Below are 20,804 nucleotides of genomic sequence, written 5' to 3'. Positions count from 1 at the left end.
ATGGGTGTGCGGAGCATGTAGAGTGAAAATAAATATAAATATATACAATGTGACACAGATGAATATAAATATCTAGATATATACAGTTGGAGTATGAATATACATAGGGCTAGGCAATATAACAATAATGATGATTATCGCAATATAATTTTCCTCAATAACAATATAATAAATGTTCAATATATTGTCAATAAATATTTGGTTTAATTCATTTGAATCATGGACAAATTAGCTCTTAATTTTTCTATTAAAAATATTTATTTTGTTGAGAAAAAGATCCCTGAAAAAAATATTAACTAATTATATTTGTTGAAAACAGATTTTATCATAATAGTTTTGAATGTTCCACCTCAGATTTGTGAAGTCTGAGCTGACTGGGGGTAGACAAGTATCCCAGCATGCATTTCAACTGTTAGACTAGGTCTACATGTTCTTGCACGTTTGGACTCCTACTTGTTCAACTTGTAAGAAGAGCATGAGTTTGAAATTGTAGGCCTGATGTTACGGCTTAAAAAGGTGGTTCAGGTATTTTAAATTGAGGTTGTATTAGGTACTTATACGTAGTCAGTGTATTGCCTACAGTAGACGGGGGTCAGCATAATTTCAAAGATGGTGCATGCTTGTGTTTTTTGGGCCCGCTGTAACTCAGATCTTAACAGTTGCTCTTATGCGTAGGATAATGTGAGTTCTAGGAAGGAAAAGATATTACATATTTACATTTCTTGTTAGGCTGCGACCTCTGGTGGCAGAAGAAGTCAGGTGACGTAGTATAACAGGCGACAAAGTCTGTGTAAGGAGGGGGATGGATGGATGTGTGACGTAAACTTGGGACTTTCACTCAAGAGACTGAGGTTCGAGACCCGTGTGAAAGTTAAACAACATTTTGTAGATGACTTACGTAATGTACTTATTTTAACCCACCTAAGGGACTTAAGGTCCCGTACGCCTGTTGCTGGACTGATACTTGCCAACCCTCATACATGTTGTTTTGGGGAATGGTCTTCTGGGACAATTGTCACACGACCTATTTAGTCATTTAGGTATGAGGACGCATTTGCTCTCCTATCTATAGTAGGTAAAACACTGACCATGGATGAGTACCTCATATAACCTCACTTCAAAATACCCCAACTGTAATGTGTTATTGCTGCAATGCATTCTGATCCTTTTTGTAGTTCCTGTAGGTACCTCGCTTATGACTGATTATATCCCGGTATGATCTTTAGGAATTTGGGGGATGTAGAGAGAAGTCTGATCTGTTTCTCTGCGGAAAATCAGACTGACAGTGGGAAAGGGGATGGAGAATCAGAGATGATTGGAGAAGAGAGGAGATTTCGGTGATGTTAATAGCAGGCAAATACGCAGCCCGGCGTTGAGGGAGAGGAAAGAGGGGAGGGAGCAGAGAGTGACTCGGCAGAAACAGACAGCCGGGAGGGAGGGGAGATTAGGTCAGCAGAAAGTCAGACGGAGGCCAGACTAGCTTCAGGCTAAAACAACATGAGGTCATCTGGACTCAGCCCAACTGGTAATACCCGTCACACACTAACACCACTCAGAGGCACATGGACTTCTACAAGGCACATGTAGCTGTTCACTTGTTAAACAAGCCGCATCCAGTTCACAGACTTTACATTTATGTAAAAGTACATGAACCATTGTAAGATCCCAATATGTCTTTATTTTGTAACAGGACTTCATACACGACAGAACAGTGCAATTTTAAAATAAGGGGACATTACTATGTTTGTGTTACTGTCGGTTTAGTTCAGAATCACATAGACAAGCTAGGTTCCCCTTCAGAAAAGACCACTGTCATGTCTAATACCAAAAGGAGTCAAGGACAACAGCCATTTTATTTTGGGTGTCATGATACTATGTTATCGCAACCCCCGGGGTTTGAGTCCGACCTTTGCTGCATCGAGTTAACCCTAACCTGCCGTTAGTTACTTCAAGATGTCTTCCAGATGTTTTGGCGGTTTTAGGTCGGGAAGCTTTGTTGTTACGTTAAAAGGAATTTCTGACATATTTACAATTAGTGTGGTCATTGTGAATCTGTGTGTCGCGCTGTCGTAGAGATTCAAGCCAGAACTCTGAGGCTACGTTCAAGCGAGAACTCTGAGGCTACGTTCAGTCTGCAGGCCAATGTGACCCCAATCTGATATTTTTTTTTTGCTCATATGTGACTCAGATCCGATCTGTTTATGACAGTGTGAACAGGCCAAGTCACATGGAATCTGATCTTTTTCCAGTTCGGAATTGGGACACTTTCAAATGTGGTCCAAATCCGATACAGATCGGATCTTTTTAAATGCGACACTCAGGTCAGAAATTGAAGCGACTTTGACGTCACTCTAGAGCACTTGGGTTCCATTCCCCACCGTGACACATCCACCCATGTGTCCCTGAGTAGGACACTTAACCCCTAGTTGCTCCAGAGGCGTGCGACCTCTGACATATATAGCAACTGTAAGTCGCTTTGGATAAAAGCGTCAGCTAAATGAATAAATGTAAATGTAGAGCAGCTGTTGTCACAGTTCTGCTGTAGACGGAGCCGCGGCAAATGAAAAAGCTTCACATAAAGCCATAATTAAACATGTGGCTCTCTTCTTCCTCTACCTCGCTATCATCTGCTCACAAATTCCCTTTCTTACACCTGAAATCCACCGGACCACAAGCTCTCTTCTGAGTTATGTGCATGCTATTTGTCCGAGCGGACACAGTGGGGAGGGAGAGAGAGGGAGGGAGGGAGAGAGTTGTGGGGCAGTTGCGTTGTCCAGCGCCAGAAACCGTAATGAAAAGAACTGAAAGTTGCGAACACTTGTCATAATTCGGGAGAAGTGTGACCCTTGAGAGGACAATAAAAAACTGGAGATTCCCGTGAGCTAACCTCTGTTGTTCCTTGTTTACTTCTGTAGCTAAGGGCGTCGCTTTGTGTTGAAAAGTGGCGGGGACGTAAGGGCTTAGTTTAGGGGTGTGACGATACACTTCAAGATGTTACGATGCACAATATAGGGGGTCACAAGAACAGGATGAGAACATACTTTAACACTATTTTAAAGAAATAATCAATCCTGAGATATATGAGTGGGGGGGTCTGAGGGTCCTCCCCCAGAAAATTTGGAGCATTAAACACTTAATTTCCTGCATTCTGGAGAAATTTTCTGCACCAATTTTTGGTGGAGATGTCTTTATTTATAGACTTTAAATGGAAACACAAAATTCAGGTAGCAGATGACAATTCAAAATTTAAACATATAATTGAACATAATGCAATAATTAGTAGCTTGTTATTTAGCTTAATTTAATTCTTCTATATTTTCATTGCATGTTTTCTTTTAGTGCAAATCATGCACTTTTAGTTATCAGAGAATTTTCTCACAAATGCTTTCAGAAAGTGATGGGGACAAAATCAGCTATTTCAAAAAGTGGTGGGGACATGTCCCCAGTGTAAATGACACCTATGTCTCTAGCCTACTACAGCGTGCTGAGTGTCCGGGTCGACCATTTAGTCCTTGTTTCACCAGGTGGTGAGTGCACACACAGTCTCAATGACACAGTTACAATATAAGAAAACATGCCTCACTCTTTTTCTTATTGAAGGCTTTGTGCACATTTTATCTTTAAACTTCTATCAACTTTATTGTCATTTATTCTAATAAAACTTTTAAGGCCATAGACCAATATTTAGGATGTTACAGTAAATGTATGTTGTTTAAAGAAGGTCATTTTGCTTCAGTAGCTGTAGTAGGCTTTCGCATACACTTCCACAGTTATTTTTCCTCGTGAATGGGGGTGAATTTTGTGGAGAAATCCCTAGCCCAGGATCTCAAATACTGGGCTTTAAAGGTGCCGTAGAATACTCATATTCAGGTTCATACTTTATTTTTTTTTTAGGGTTTCTACTAGTAAATGTTGCTTCAGTGTTTAAAATACACATTATTTTTCACATACTGTCCACTGCTTCAGCACCTCTTTTCTCCCTCTTTCTGAACAGTCCTTTTTAGCTTCTGTCTCTTCCTCCCTGAAAGCCCTCTGGCTTCTGATTGGCCAACTTCCTGAGCACAGAAAAGGGGCGGGGCCTAGCGTTACCACACTGAATCAAGGCATGCTATGCGAGACTAGGCACTGATTACTTTGCATAAACACAACTTTATACTTTGGTTTTACTAAAACTGGATCAGTTGATGGAGGAAATATTGTCTGGTTTTCCCTCTGATGTCCTCCGGCTGCTCTGCCTTCACTTCGGGTAATTTACAGTGTGTTTGTATGTTAGCAGCTACTGCTAGCTACTCAGTTAACCTTGCAGCTTGCAGTTGAAGTCCACATTATGGAGAGATGGTTCTCCAATATTCGGCGCATCGCCGCTGCTGAATTATGAGCGTTGTTACTAAAATTTCACTCAATTATTAATGTCAATGCAGAACTATTGATTTTCACCCGCACACTGTACAAGCACGGCAACATGCGTTTTGCTAGCTTCCGACAGCTGCAGAGTTAACGTCAGGTCTTTGAAGGAGTGCAGTGTGTTTGCGTAGCGAGTGAGTGGTGGAGCGAATGAGAGAGAGCGAGCGGCAGAACGTGATGGAAAAAGCTAGCGAGTTTGTTGTCAGTCTGGCAGTAAATGTACAGTGTAGTGTCAATTTCTGTAAGGAAAATATTTATAAATTACATCGATTAGAGGCTCTGAATTTCAACTTCAGTTCCATGTACTGAACTCTTTTTATCCAACTATGCCAAAGTAAACACAGTTTTACATCCTACTGCACCTTTAACCAACATATTTTCTTACATAAATAATAAAATCTTAAAACTTTTAAAAATGCATTTCAAAACAATTCCATGGGACAAGAGACACGACCTTATTTATTCTTCCAAGTTTAACTATGGTTGTTTAAAAAAGATTTTCATTATTCTTTAAAGAAACCAGTGTGGACAGGATCCTGGACATCATCCATTGACAGCAACCTTCTCCCCAAGATATTCTCAGCACAGGGTATTTTAAACAAATGGCCAAAGCTGTAGTGTCTCAGATGAACACTCACACTTAAATGACACATGCAGACACTACATCCATAGTTGTACGTAATCATTGGCAGCAGCTCGGAGATTTTATGCTGTTTGTAATAACAATAATAATAATCTTCAATAATGGACCGTGCACTGATCTCCAGTTTATAATCTCCTTTTTAAACCCTGATAGATTAAAGGGTAATTTCTCTTAACCTCAATCCCAGTATGCATTTAAAATGTAGAAAAATCAATTTTGATGTCCTCCTGCTGGTCTTCAGCCCTCACAGCCTCTACTGATTTGATGGAGAGTCGGTCGGCCACGAATATCTTTCATTCATCCAGGAAGAGTTTTTATTTTAAAAATATTGTAATAAATTATTTCATCAAATCCATAGAAATATATCTAAAGATACTACCAGCTGTGGAAAGTTCTGTACTTCTGTAAATGTGCAATTTCGAGGTACTTGTGCTTTACCGTTGGATGCTTATTTACACTTCTACTTCCTTTTAGAGATAAATAATGTACTTGTGTTACTCAGCTATATTGATTTGACAGCTGTAGCTACCAGTTTCTTTTTAGAATATGGTTCAATATAAAAAACATATGATCAGTTTACTTAAAAATATATTGTTATAGATTACAATACACACAGTGCTTGAAGTACCTCGATATTTTACTCTTTGGCGTACCGGGCCATTTTTTTTGCGTACCAGGACTTCTCCCAATCACAGCCTGGATGGGGTGGGACATTAAAATATTGACAGATAGGTGTCATTTTCACTTGGGGCCGCAGGGGACAAGTCAGAATCTGAATGTCTCCATCAATTTTTGAAAACTTTTGTTATAAATGTTCTGAAAAACAGAAACAAGAAATGTTAAATAACAAATTAAACAATGCACAATAGGAAAACATGCAATGCAACTGAAATATAGAAGAAAGAAATACATTGTCCAAAAGCTGATTACTGCATTATATTCCATTGTGTGAATATTTTCACATGCCACCATAATTTTGTTTCACTTCATACATTAAAGACTTTTCCACCATAAATTGGTGCAGAAAATGTCTCCAGAATGCAGGAAATCAAGTGTTTAATGCTCAAAGTCGTCACACCCCAAATCTGAGCCCTTATGTCTTCACCACTTTACAACACAAAGTGACGCAATCACCAAACTTTTTAAATGTTGTACTTGTTCTCACATGAATGGTGAACAAATCAGAGACTAACGACCATGTAGAGCATTTGTCTTGCACAATAATTTAATGAATGGAACAGGCAGGCAGACTATCCAAATAAAGTGTGGCCTGTAAATATATTAATATTATACAAACTTATTTTACTTATTGTAATTAATGTTATAATATTTACTAGTTCCTTGAGGATGAGAATAGTGCGGGGGGCGGCATTGATGTTATGCATCAGTAATAATCATCCAGTAATATAATTATCATTTAAACTTTAGACTAATCGTTCCAGCTGTACTTATATAAACTTTTGCATAGTGTAATTTATCACGTTTATCAAGTTTTTCATTTGTTTTGTGTTCAAAAATCTCAAAACCTCAAATTTGTCCTTAAGTGCAGTACTTGAGTAAATGTAATTAGTTACATTCCACCGCTGGTGAAACAGGGTCGTAACAGGAGGTCAAAATGTTTTAATCTGGAGATGTCGGCTAAACTGTAATCTCTATCACTTTCATTTAACCCCAGCCAAAGGTGTGTGAGTGATGTGTGGGGGCCTGCATATATTTGATTTTATATAATGCAGTGAGTATATACTGTACGTGCTTTGAAAGTAGGTGTTTGTTCATGATGTGGGCCGAGATGGAGTTCCCACAGTCATTAATCAAACCTAGTAATCTGCTTTACACTCACACACAAACACTCGAGCAGATAATGCAGCTCAATCAGTCATCCTAAAGAGGTTTGTAACACTTTTGTCTGGTGACGACTGGAGTCACTCGTCCTCAGCCGTGGCCACCGGGGAAGCAGCTGATTTGCTCTCTGATGTTAATCAGTTAAGATGTGATTGAATGGTGAACAGCAGAATGGTTGTATTTTGTAGTAGCAGCATAGTGTTAACAGACAACGCACTGAACCAAGATCAGTCTGAAACACTGCCAACGTTTCGAAATTCACAGAGAGTGTTGATAGAGATATAGCAGAAGTGTTTATGTAATGTGAAAACAACAATAAAAAGTCTAGTAAGGCCAGCAGTTATTTGAGCTAAATACTAATGATCATTTTCATTCTAAAACGCTCACAGGGACGATGCTAATATGCTGATGTTTAACAGGTATCATGTTTACCAACTTAATTTAGCATGTTAGCATTCCAGCTAATTAGCACTAAAATCAATTATGGTCACAATATTTTTTTTGTCTTACAGAACAGTCCAGAAAACCAGTACGCAACAAAACAGAGAAACTTTTCCTTTAGTTTTTTGTGAAATATCAGGGAAACTATTTGAAGGATTGCCATGAAATCTTGAACAAACAATTATGGTGCTCAGAGGATTATTCCAAATTACTTTGGCGATGCCCTGATGTTTCGTCCACCAACAGCAGGCCAAGGTTTTCACCTATCCCGTAAAATACCATCTAGTAGTAGACGGATTGTTAGGGCTAAACAATTTTGAAACAATAACGAATTACAATTATTTTGACTGATAATGTGACTTGATTTGCAATATTTGAGGGAATGATAATCAAATCAAATAATTTGCCCTGAAACTTCAGTGTATGACAAAACACTTGACAGTAATGAAAGTCCCATCACCCTCAGCAGTACTTTGTTTTTAGTACTAATTACCAAATGTTTGTGCTAACGTGCTAAATTTGTGGACCTGCTAAACATCAGCATGTTGTTAATTGTTGGTACAGAAAAATGCAAATCTGGAATATATTGCAGTTACGTCTATAGTCATCAGATTTCAGTGGTGGACGAAGTATTGAGATGCTTTACTTAAGTAAAAGTACTAATACCCCACTGTAAAAGTAGTCTTTAAAATGTTACTTAAGTTAAAGTATGTAAGTATAACCAGGAAAATGTAGGCTACTTAAAGTATTAAAAGTACTCAATGTCTCAAATGTCCCATGTGACTGTGTACTACTCATTCCATCATTAGATTATTATTCCTCATACATACATGTGACACCTTCACAATGCTTGTTTTGTCCAAAAGACAGTCCAACCATCAAAAATATAAACAATAAATTCAATTTCTTCAAATTATTAAAAGGAAAAGCACCGAATCGTCACATTTGTAAAGCTGGAACAATGAAATGTTTAAGCATGAAAAACGACTCTATGATCAAAATAGTGCCAATTTTCTGTCAATTGAGTTAATGATTAATCATTTCAGCTGTGCTCATATAAACCTTTGGGTAGTATAATTTATAACAAAACATATTTATAAATTCCTTATATGTATTAAAATCTTAATTTGTAAAGTAACTGAAACTGTCAGATAAATGTAGTGAAGTAAAAGTAGATTAGAAGTAGAAAGTTTATATGAACAGAAAATTCTCAAGTAAAGTACAAGTACCTCTAATTTGTACTTAAGTACAGTACTTAAGTAAATGGACTTACCATTACTGTCCACCACTGTCAGATTTATGACTCGAGTCCAGACCTGACAGACCGCAGAATATCTGCCTTTTCTGCCTTTATAAACATGATCCTGTAATGTTCATAAAGGTGAAAATTTACTTTTAACACTCTCTCTTTCTCTTTGTCTTTTTCTAACAGGGCCTTGTACACATATGAGGATGATAGCAATGATTTGACGCTCGCATCGTCAGGAGGTAAGTTTATGTTTTTTTGTCACCAGTCGAATCCAAAAATGTAATCTCCCCCTAATGTGACACCTTGCCGTTGTTCTTTTTGTGTGTTGATGAACGTGGCTGCCTATAAACATTATGTGTGGAGATGGTTGTAATTTGCTGGTGTAGCACTGCGGTTGTAACTCTGATGAGCTCTGCAGGTTCTGCTGCTTTGGGGGGAAAATTATCATGTTCTTTGTCTCTTTACTGTTACTGGGCCACAGGAGAGCTGGATTCATTATTAGTACAGTTAATGGCATGATCATTACAGTTTAATTAGACTCCCGCATATTTGATCCACACACATGCAGTTTTCCAGAATGTAATAATATCACAAGTACGCATGCATTGGCAAAAATACATACTGTGTGAACATGTGTGTGTGTATATATATGTACATATATATATATGTAAACACTGGAAGACAAAATTTGGCTCTGAATTGCCTGAAAACAGCTTGTTTGTAGTCCAGCCTTTTCCCTTGGATCCCTGTGACGTCACAGCAAAATGTGCCTCATATAACGCTCGCCAAGCGTCTTGTCCGACACGCCCTCAAAAACACTGAGCTGAACAGCTCTCCTCTCCCTTCCAAACACTAGCTACCCTCCAGGCAGTCAGTGGACATAAAGTTGTTCCTGTGATGTAGAGACAGAGCTCAGTTAAAACTTTATGGATGAAAGATACTTTTGTTACAGATTAATAACTCACCACTCTGAAACTCTCGCTCCAGTCCATGTTGCCAAGCTGGTCAGGGGAACATGTACAGCTGAACCGAAGCCGTGTTTACCGACTTGTTGGACCCGCCCTACTCTGCTTCTGATTGGCTAGTAGTCCTTAACTAGGAACTGCGCATGTGCAACTCCTAACAAAGATCATTTAGAGACAAGATGTATCACTCCATAGCTAAAACGAAGCGTTCAACACAGACTGAAAAGAGGAGCTGCAGCAATGTTTTTTGAAAATCAAACCATGTAAACCTGTTTTGGTACAAACCCTACATATGATTTTGAACCTAAAAATGAGTGTAATATGACCACTTTGAAACTAACCTTGATCCTTAGACCTTGAACCTTTATCTGGGTGATCACAGGAATAAGTGATCTGTTAACTGGTTTCCTGTCAGATTTATTATTATCAGCATGCTAACATTTAGTAATTATCACTAAAAACAAACTACTTGGCTGAGGTGAAAAAGTGAAAGTATAGTAGTATTAGTGAATAAAGCATGTGACTGAAACATGAAGAGACAAAAACAGTGTGGAGCGATGAGGAGACCTTCCTCACATTAATACATGAAACTAACAGAAATGTCATATTTCCATCATGTTTCCCACATGGTTTTCCATCTTTTAATGACGTCACCTCGTTGTGCACTCTTCTTCTGTGATGGTTTAATCACAGCTGAGAGGAGAATTATCTGAGCTGTTTATCTCAATGTCCCCAAATCAAAAGAAATCACAGAAATTTCCAAACTAAACTAAGAGTTCTGAATTATCCAGAAAAAAAATGATAAATCTTTTCTTTTAGTTATTATTTACATTTTAAATTCTTTGCTTGCTCTATTTGACATAAAAGTAAATACCTCTTGACAACATGCAACACAAATTAGTCAGCTGATTCACATCCCGGACAGCGCACTTCACTTACCGAGATATAATCTCTTCCGTGCGGATCGCTAAACAAGGGGAGGCAGACTCTGTCTCTACTTAAACGAAGGTTGGTGCACAGATGTCACAGTGTTAAAGAAATCATGCAGTCCTCACTTAGAGACATTATTTAGAAACTGTAAACCTTTTTACTCACCGCAGGAGTTTTTCTTGTTTGTCCTAGTCGCTGTTTACATTCCACCTCAGGCCTGTGTTAGTGAGGCGTTACTACACCTGGCCGACCAGATAACTAACATGGAGAAAAACACCCAGACTCCCTGATCATCGTTCTTAGTGACTTCAACAGAGCAAATCTCAGACAGCATATTAAGTGTCCCACTAGGGACACTAACACACTGGACCACTGCTACACAACATTAAAGGACGCATATTGCTCTGTCCCCCGTGCAGCCTTGGGATTCTCTGATCACTGTCTGGTTCATCTTATCCCGACATACAGGCAGAAACTAAAATCTGCTAAACCTGTTGTAAAGACTGTGAAAAGATGGACCAACGAGTCAAAGCTGGAGTTACAGGCCTGCTTTGACTGCACTGACTGGAGTGTTTTTGAGGCTGCAGCCACTGACCTGGGGGAACTAACTGACACTGTGACATCTTACATCAGTTTTTGTGAGGTGTGTGCCGACTAAAACCTTCCGCACATACAACAACCAAAAACAAACTTAGGCAGCTTCGTCAGACCAAGGAGGAGGCCTACAGAAGTGGGGACAGAGTCCTGTACAACCAGGCCAGGAACACACTGACTAAGGAGATCAAAGCAGCAAAGAGATGCTACGCTGAAAAGCTAAATAACAGCTTTGCAGCCAATGATCCTGTGTCAGTGTGGAGAAGCCTGCAGACACTCACTAACCACAGGAAACCATCCCCCAAAACTGCTGGTACTCAACAACTGGCAGACGAGCTGAATGGCTTTTATTGTAGGTTTGAAAAGCCCACAGTCACACCTCTCCCCCACTCCAACGCCATCTTCAAACAGTCACTGTGCCAGCCTCCACCTGTCAGTGGATCACAGACTTCCTGGCTGACAGGAGTCAGCAGGTGAGGCTGGGAAACATCACATCCAGCAGCCGGACTATCAGCACTGGCGCCCCCCAGGGGTGTGTGCTCTCCCCCCTACTCTTCTCCCTCTACACCAACGACTGCACCTCAGGAGACCCATCTGTCAAACTCCTGAAGTTCACTGACGACACAACGGTCATCTGCCTCACCCGGGACGGTGATGAGTCGGCCTACAGACGGGAGGTTGATCAGCTGGCTCTCTGGTGCGGTCAGAACAACCTGGAGCTTAACACGCTCAAAACTGTGGAGATGACCGTGGACTTCAGGAGGAGCCCCCCCACTCTGCCCCCCATCACCATACTCAACAGCCCTGGGTCTGCTGTGGAATCCTTCAGGTTTCTTGGATCCACTATTTCCCAGGACCTGAAGTGGGAGCCCAGCATTGACACGATCATCAAGAAGGCCCAGCAGAGGATGTACTTCCTGCGTCAGCTCAGGAAGCTCAACCTGCCTAAGGAGCTGCTGATCCACTTCTACACAGCCATCATCCAGTCTGTCCTCTGCCCCCCATCATCCAGTCTGTCCTCTGCACCTCCATCACTGTCTGGTTTGGATCTGTCACCAAAAAGGACAGGAGCAGACTACAACTGACAGTCAGGACTGCAGAAAAGCTCATCGGTGCCAACCTGCCCTCCATTCAGGACTTATACATTTCCAGAGTCAGGAAACATCACTGCAGATCCATCTCACCCCGGACACAAACAGCTCCTCCCCTCTGGTAGGCGCTACAGAGCACTGTACGCCAAAACCAACAGACTCAGGAACAGTTTCTTCCCACAAGCCATCACTCTGATGAACAGCTGTTTTCTGACTCACCGTGTCAGGAACAATTCCTGTGCAATAACCCAGTAACTCTGCCTCTAATCAGCCACCTGTTTACTGGTTACCACTTATCATTTATTCATCAATCTCTATTTCAGAGCTGTTCATACTGTTATATTGTCATTTTGTATCTTGTATATACTATATATCAAATCCACCTACCTCAAGTACACCTGCACATCAGACTTATTTATTCCAGCATCCTTTGCACTGTTCTCCATCACACTGTGTACATGTATGCATGTATGTGTATGTGCACCTCTATATCACATCCACCTCTGGCATGTTCATAATAATGATAATAATTTTACTCCTGCATCCTTTGCACTCCGCTCATTGCACTATTGTCTCAATCTGTCTATATTTTTTGTGTTTTTATAGTGTGTAAATATGTGTTCTCGATACTGTAGCCTGTGTCTGATTTTATTATTGTATTATTGTATGAGTAAGCACATCGTGACAATCCTGAGTCACATTCCTCGTATGTGTACACATACCTTTTTTTTATTATCAAATAAACTGATTCTGATTTAAACTGAGTGATCCTGAGAAATTTGATGGCATTTCACAAAACAAGTGGTGCAACAGTAACATGATAAATTTAAATGCTGATAATCTGACTCTGTATCTTCAAATGTTTTGCAATTCAACGCTGTACAAAGCCTCAATGTTCCCAGACAGGATTTAGGTATTTATTTAATGATTGTTTATCAAAATAACACATTCAAAGGATTGTCTAGTCTCGGCAGAGTTACCTTATATGAGCTCTGATTGCTTTTTAGTTACTTTCATAAGATGATTAACTGGATGTTCACAGCGTCTTCCTGAGAGAGGACAGTCTAACAGAAATATCAAAACAGGTCTCTTGTTCTGTGGTGCAGGAGGCGGTCTGGCAGAGATCACACTGACCTTTGACAACGGCAGGGTGATGTACGGCTTCTGCAGCCTGAAGGAGCCCACCTCCGCTCTGCCACGCTACATCCTTATCAACTGGGTGAGTCGCCCCGTCAGACAGGAGACTGGAGGGGAGGGGCGGTGCATGGCGCTACGCCAAACACCCCTGGCAGCGCACACACACACACACACACACACACTGAAATGTCCTCAAAGGTATTAAATGAAAATATCAGAGTCATTAAGGGTAAAAGCATATTTTTAATTCAACAGTTTATTTAACAAGGACATGCCATGTTGGTGCAGGACCTAAATCCAGACTCTGTCTACATCATCCAATCACAGAGCAGCAGCCTCAGCAAAGACAGTAACAGCAGCAGCAGTTTAAAGCTGCAGATGTTCACTCAGCGTCCACTTTATTAGGTACACCTGTGCAATCTAATGCCATCCATAACCTACAATTGTTCTGCTATTAAGTCTACTTTTATTATGTCTGTTATGTTATTATGGAAGTGTTCATTCCATTATATTTTTTAGCGCTAAGGTCGTAGTTAGTGACGGTGTTGTACTGGACTGCGTTAAATTGAAAATTGCTTCCTGGGAAGTACAAAAAATTTTAAACACCTTGATATTTTTAAATTTAATTCATGCTTTTATCCAAAGCGACTTACATTTGCTATATCTGTCAGGGGTCTCATGCCTCTGGAGCAACTAGGGGTTAAGTGTCTTGCTCAGGGACACATTGGTGGATGTGTCACAGTGGGGAATTGAACCCGGGTCTCTCATACCAAAGGAATGTTTCTTAGCCACTGCCCCATCCTCATTTTTATGTCAAAAAGAAGACAGTGTCTCCAGGGTGTCCACACCGAGACTTCTCATCAGACGACAGGAAAGTATAACATTTTGGAGTGGACAGTCATTGACTTGTCAGGGATCCAGAGCACAGATGGCGTCTTTACAGGATTTTATATGGGGATTTTAACAAGAGGGCTGATGTAGCCTGATGTGCGTTTCAGAGATTGAACTCGTGACCTTCCTGCGACGGCCAAACAGAGAAAAAGTTGAATCAAGTCACTGCACAATAAACAGAGCCGGAGAAAATTGCCCACCATTTAATTCATGATGAAAAAGAAGCTTAACAGGAAGAAATGAATAATTTGTGATGCAGTGAGTGCATTTAAACACAGTTCATCTGAGAGCCTTAAGATGAATGTTTTGCTTTCTGACAACAGCAGGAGCGCCCTGAGAGAGTGCACCTACGTAATGAGAGAGGGATGTGAAAAGAGAAGCACAGAGGCAGAATGAAACAACGTGGTCTCCTTAAAATTCAGTTTATATACAACAAATTTGTAACAACAAAGTGTTTTTTCTTTGTCAACAAACAAAATCTAATAATCAAATTATAATGTGTAATGGTGGTACTTTTCTGCATTTCTGCAGTTGTGCATGTTCGCCGAGTAGCAATTACATGCACTAGTACTGCTTAAAAATGATATATAATGATATGATATAATATTCTTTGTGATTTTTTGTGATGATTCACATGTCACACACAACTCTTTAAAAAAGATTTATTTAAAGCCTCAATCTTTTACATGTTTATTTACAGCATGAAATGTTGAATATTTATATCAAAATTATCTGTATATTAACTAATTGGGAGAAAACCAGGTAGTTGTAGTTCTCAGCACCCCTATAGAGCCCAAATAGTATGATCCTCGTTTCATAACGCCTCTGCGAGGGTTTCGACTGGCAGTCAAACCAGGCCCCGCCTATCGAAAATGAGGTGGTTCTATATAATCTATATTAATGTAAGTAAAATGATTTGCTGCATTTGCTAATGTTGTTTACTGAGATGTTTAATTTATTTTCCTGCAGTATCTACTTGTAACTTCTAAAGGCATATTCAGACTGGACATATTTCCCTAGGTGGTGTGCAAGGATTTTAAACATGACCTGCCCTGGTCAGTGATTTCAGAGTTTGAAGTCACTGTAAACCTTTTCAATATCAAACCAAAACCACTATATTTCCCTAAACATAATCCTAAAAAATTATAATCATACTTCTGTTGCTGTGAGCAGATATTACATAATGAAACATGTTGTCAGTAGACATATTGCAGATTGCACGTTCTGTTCCATCACTATGTTGCTAAAAAACTTAATCTGGGTGGCATTACGTTTCTCTCAAAAGCTATTTGCTGTTGCAAATTAGTAGAATATAAATGGGATTTCTAGGAGAAAGAGTTGAATGAAAAAAAGGGCAGAAAGCGACAGAAAGATCCGGTAATTGCACTGAATGGAGATTGAGAGGGAGAGAGAGAAAGAAAGAGACATTTGGTGGTTTAAATGATTCTGGGAGCAGAGCCAGAGGGGTCCCATCATAATGTAACACAGCAACAGCCAAAAGAGCACCAGACCGAAACAGACTGGGCCAAAGCAGGCCGAACTGTTCTAAGAAATGGGCCAAAAATCGACAAAGTGTACAAAAAAAGTGTGAAAAATGAACAGAAATACACCCAAAAATACACCCAATGGTGCCAAAATGAACCGCAAATTCTTAAGTATACTTCAAGAACATCCAAGCTTCTTTCTCCTCTTCGGTCCGTCACACACACAGATAGATAAAGTGCTTCAATTTTGCTATTGAGAGATAAATTGCCATGAATTCAGATGAGATGAGGCTGTTTTCCCGTGTTCCTTTCTCTCTGTAATTGCTGCTTACTGTGTTTGCATTGTGTTGGTTTGAATGAGCTGTGATTATTGAATCACATCCAGCCTGTTATAATACAACTGTGTCAGTAACTGAACATGACCACGGCTGAACAAAAGCCCTAATGAGACCACAACGGAGGGGGAAAACTGTCCTTGTGAATCTGATCACTTGAATTAACAGAAACCAGCAAAGAAAACATATCAGCTGCGTTTGGATTCTTGATTTCCCTCTCCCCCCTCCATTTTTCTTTCTTTCTTTCGCTCACTCTCTCCCAGGTCGGGGAAGACGTGCCGGATGCCAGGAAGTGTGCCTGTGCCAGCCACGTCGCCACCATCGCAGATTTCTTCCAGGTCAGACCTACGACGGTACTTTTAAACATTACTAATTAAAAACTCAATAAGTGTGCAAATGATCTTTTATATGTATTAGCATGTTTTTTATTTTATTGTTCATTTATTTGAATGCTTATTAGCTTCTGCTGCCGCTTTTGTAACTTGGTTCATGAAATAATGACATATCATTAATAACAAATTGCTGTTGCCATTAGCTTAGCTGCAGTTTAAGGTTTAAGGCAGGCTTAACCTCAGAAGCTGAGGTTTAAAGTCCACATTTGGTTTAGTCTGAACACCATGAGAGGTCATTGTATTTGAGGTTAAACTTAAGTCAGGTTTAAGTGAGGTGAGGTCCTAAAGTGCATTAGAAGAGAGGATTTCTACAGCACAAATCAAACTCTTCAATATGAATGCAACCCTTTGTCACGTTGAAACCATAGACTGTATAAAAGAAGTGGACGTAGCCACCGTGACGTCACCCTGAAGCCTCGAGTTTGGCATTTTGGCTGACACCATCTTGATTTGTTGCAACCAGGCACCGGACATGGCGGGATTTGGACAAGTGGGTGGCACTAGCTTGGTTAGCATCCGTAATTCACATTAACTGTGATTTTAACTGGCTCGCGAAAAGGCTTAATAAAAAAATTTACTTACTGGAAAAAATTAATAGCCGAGTTTTTCAACACAGCTGGTTAAATGTACACAGAGCAGCGGATACGAGTCACCTCTATCCTGATTGACAGGTCGCCATGGTAACATCTTATCAATCATGGATAATCCCGCCCTGAAATAAACTCTGCTTCGTGGTCTCTGTTCCTCTAAATGGGACCATAATTTACTAAATGAACATCATGCTGTGTTGAAGAAGACTTGAAACTAGCGACTGAGACCATAAACTCATCAGGAAAGTATTTACTGAGGGAATAAATCAGCTGAGAAGTAGAAACATTTTCTCATAGATTTTGATAAAGTCACACTTCTTTCTGCAGCCGGTGGAGTCGCCCCCTGCTGGCTGCTAGAGAGGACGCAGGTGTTTGCATTGGCTTCCCTTTTCAGACCCGCAGGTTCCCGCCTCATGTTATCGTGTCATCAGATGCACGTACATGTATGAACTAATGCAGCAGATCTGATGTGATCTGTGTTTGTTTCATAATATGCTTCAATTTTCTGTATTTTTTTGTCAAATGAAGAATGTTTGAATGTTCTTCTGTTTTCAACCAACTCTCCGTGGAAAAAAGAAGCTGCAGCACATTAAACCTGTAGGAGGATCAAAGAGGAGGAACAATAGTGTGTGTGTGTGTGTGTGTGTGTGTGTGTGTGTGTGTGTGTGTGTGTGTTACAGTGCATGACTAATACCATTTCTTTTTAAAGTAATCTCTCTGTGCTGAGAGCTCTGAGCTGAATGACAATCCTCTCACCCACTGAGCGTGTATGTGTGTGTGTCATACACAGCAGTGTATTCACACTTGTACACCTGGCTGAGTGTGTATTTTTGGATTTGTAGAGTAGATAAAAAGATCGAGATTAAAGCAGAGGTGACATTTTTATATATATATATATATATATATATATATATATATATATATGCCAAAGTCTGTGTGTGTGTGTGTGTGTGTGTGTGTGTGTGTGTGTGTGTGTGTGTGTGTGTGAAGTGTCATTATTCTAAGTGGCAGTTCTGTCTCCCACACAGCCTCAACTTCACACCGACGGTGCTTTCAATGACCCTTTTGGGGATAGTACACACACACACACACACACACACACACACACAGTCCCAACAGTCTTTAATGGCATGAATAATCTGTAATATGATCAATGATGAACAAATTATAAATACTACTGTAGTACTAGTTTATATACTACACAAGACATTAGATCGTTTTACATTTACATTATTATTATTATTTATTCATTTATTCATTTTATCCAAAGCGACTTGTAATTGCTATACATGTCAGAAGTGTCTTGCTCAGGGACACAATGGTGGATGTCTCACAGTGGGAATCAAACCCAGTTCTCCCACACCAAACCACCTTATCTATGTGCCGTGTTTTAAATCTATCACAAATAAAATTTAATAAAATCTTGTGTTGAATACAATTACGAGATGAAATTAGTGTTGATTAACTGTTTGAATATTGATATTAGCTTACATATAGTCAGATATATTAAGAAAAAAGGAGGGAAGTACTTTTAAAACCTTATTGCAACATCATATTTTACTTATCTATTTGAAAACATTAGCAAAAACTTGCATTAGAAAGAAAAACTAAACATAACAGAAGTTCACTTTGTGTGTGTTTGTATATAAGTGCTCTACGAGTAAACGGCAGGCGCTCTGCTGTAGCCTATTTAACTTAAGTTAAAACTATAGGCTACATAACTTTACCTGATAGGTCTTCATCTAGTTCTGCCGTGTGAATTCCCTCCTGTTGATGTCCTATTTAGTAAAACAGAAATAGATTCTGGAAACTCACAAACAGCGAGGATCAGGTGCGTGTATATATATATACACACAAATAAATAAGTAAATCTGAGGGCTAGTGTAGATCTAGCCAGTCAGTCTGATTCCCTCATGTGGTAACTCTCCTCTCTCTCTCTCTCCAGGGGGTGGAGGTCATTATCAACGCCAGCAGTCTGGACGACATCGACCCGTCAGCCATCGGGCAGCGCCTGACCAACGGGACAGTGGTGGTGGCGAGTCCGGTCCTGAGCCGCCTGAGAACCCGGGAGGATGAGCACAGAGACGTGGTAAGAACAACGAGAGTCGACTCACACACGCGTAGAAAATAATTTGTGTGTTTAGACCAGTGCCTTTTCAAGTGAAGTTCGATCTTCCTCTCCTCCCTCGGCATTAAAAGGTGTGACGACACTCATAGCTCACGATACGATATTTTAACACTATTTAGGAAATCTTCAATGATAAAATATATGACTGGAAAATATTGATTTTCTTCAAACAACGCAGGTGTATTTTGAAAGGTTGCTTTACATATTGTTCGCGTCTCGTCGCTGTTTATTGTTTCCACCGGGGACCCAAAATGCTGCCACACAAGCGATCATATACTAAGGTATTCACTGGAGTGAGGACTAACAGAGCTGGACTTGTGTTTGTTTTCAGTCACTATAAAGAGTGGACTCTGTCTTTATGCTCTCCAAGAACAGCGTGGGTCACTATCTACAGAAGGTCAAGGAGGGTCTAGTGAATGACAGACAGCTGGTGAAAACTGAACATCTGCATCAGGATTTCCAGGATTCAGAGCTGTGAAGCTAACGTTAGCTTCAGTAGCTACACTGTTGCTGTGTCATTACTGTGAAAACTGGCCTTTAAGGACTTTTGAATGTCATCATTTTTAAACTGAAGTAATGTCAATACCACTAATGTAATATACTGCTAAATTAGGACTTTTTTCTACATGTTTTATTTTTTTTCATGCAGAAATAACTTTGTGACTGTGCCTTATTGGCTGTTCTTGTGACTAGGGCTGGGGCGATTCGCATTACGTGCATCGAAGCGTCGCTGCATTCGGTGTTAGTGGGACAAGCTCCAGCTACCAGACCGCGCCTTCGACCATCTAAAGTTTGGGAGCATTTTAGACAGACACTCAATAACGTGCTGCACAGCTGCTGTCCAACAGCATGAGCACGTGGAGCGAAAGTATCCCATAGCGCCGACGGCAGCACCGCAAATCGTGTTTACTTTCTGTCTCCACACAGGCACGGCACATAATCAGCACGAGGACACGTAGTCCGTTAAAATGTATTTTTAAATGTAATCGGAAAAAAAAGTATTTCTTCATCGCCTTCATGTTAAAAGTAATTCCGGCCAGGCTGCTGTCATGGTAACGTAACGTTACACCATGTGTCATCTAACATTCAGCCGTTTCATATTTTCTGTTTCTTTAACAGCCACGTATGAGCGAGAAAACAGCTGAATCTAACAGTACACACAATCTGTTTTCTTTGCCCCACACTGATACAGAAATACGTTTGATTCTCATACCGCATTACTCAACATTGAAATGAATCCATGTCAGAAACATTTAAAGTTTTAAGTAAAGTAGTCTAATTAATGTCTGTTATTGTTATTATCACAAAACATCAGTGACGTGGAAACTGGATTCATTTTAAGATTTGCTGCTATTGTCATTATTCTAATGTGCATGTGAGGATGATTAAATAACATATTATTGATTAGACATGTTTTTGATATTTATTTTGGATAAATTGGTACGTTAATCGAGTAATAGGCAACTTTTTTTTTCTTTAGAATACGCAAAATTATTCGTTAGATTAATCGACTTGAAAAATAATCGTTATGTACGATTATGTACAGCCCTACTTGTGACGAAAGAAACTTAAGCTCTCTCTACCCTCTTTCTCTCCCGATGCAGGGCACGGTGTACGAGAAGACCAACGCAGAGATCGAGATGAAGAAAATCAATAGAGAGGAGTTTTGGGAGCAGGCCAAGGTAGGT

The 20,804-nt window shown here is 39.9% G+C and overlaps 1 protein-coding gene across 3 annotated transcripts in view; it reads left to right on the top strand.

The window, feature by feature from the left end:
• Positions 1-20,804, top strand: part of dbn1 (drebrin 1) — a 148,770-nt gene that overhangs the window by 106,534 nt on the left and 21,432 nt on the right. For 2 of the 3 annotated variants that reach the window (XM_038709613.1, XM_038709615.1), the window contains exons 2-6: positions 8,763-8,818; positions 13,266-13,378; positions 16,270-16,359; positions 18,934-19,077; positions 20,721-20,798. In XM_038709613.1, coding sequence (XP_038565541.1) covers positions 8,763-8,818; positions 13,266-13,378; positions 16,270-16,359; positions 18,934-19,077; positions 20,721-20,798 — 481 coding nt within the window. The remainder of the gene's footprint in view (positions 1-8,762; positions 8,819-13,265; positions 13,379-16,269; positions 16,360-18,933; positions 19,078-20,720; positions 20,799-20,804) is intronic. The other variant, XM_038709614.1, reaches the window with a different exon arrangement.

The sequence above is a fragment of the Micropterus salmoides genome, unplaced genomic scaffold (assembly GCF_014851395.1).
Source record: "Micropterus salmoides isolate LMB-PRFRI ecotype aquatic unplaced genomic scaffold, ASM1485139v1 Ms_hic_scaffold_9, whole genome shotgun sequence".
In the NCBI taxonomy this organism is placed as follows: Eukaryota; Metazoa; Chordata; class Actinopteri; order Centrarchiformes; family Centrarchidae; genus Micropterus; species Micropterus salmoides.
Note: the sequence above shows the minus strand (reverse complement) of the source record. Positions and strands in the feature narration are given on the sequence as shown.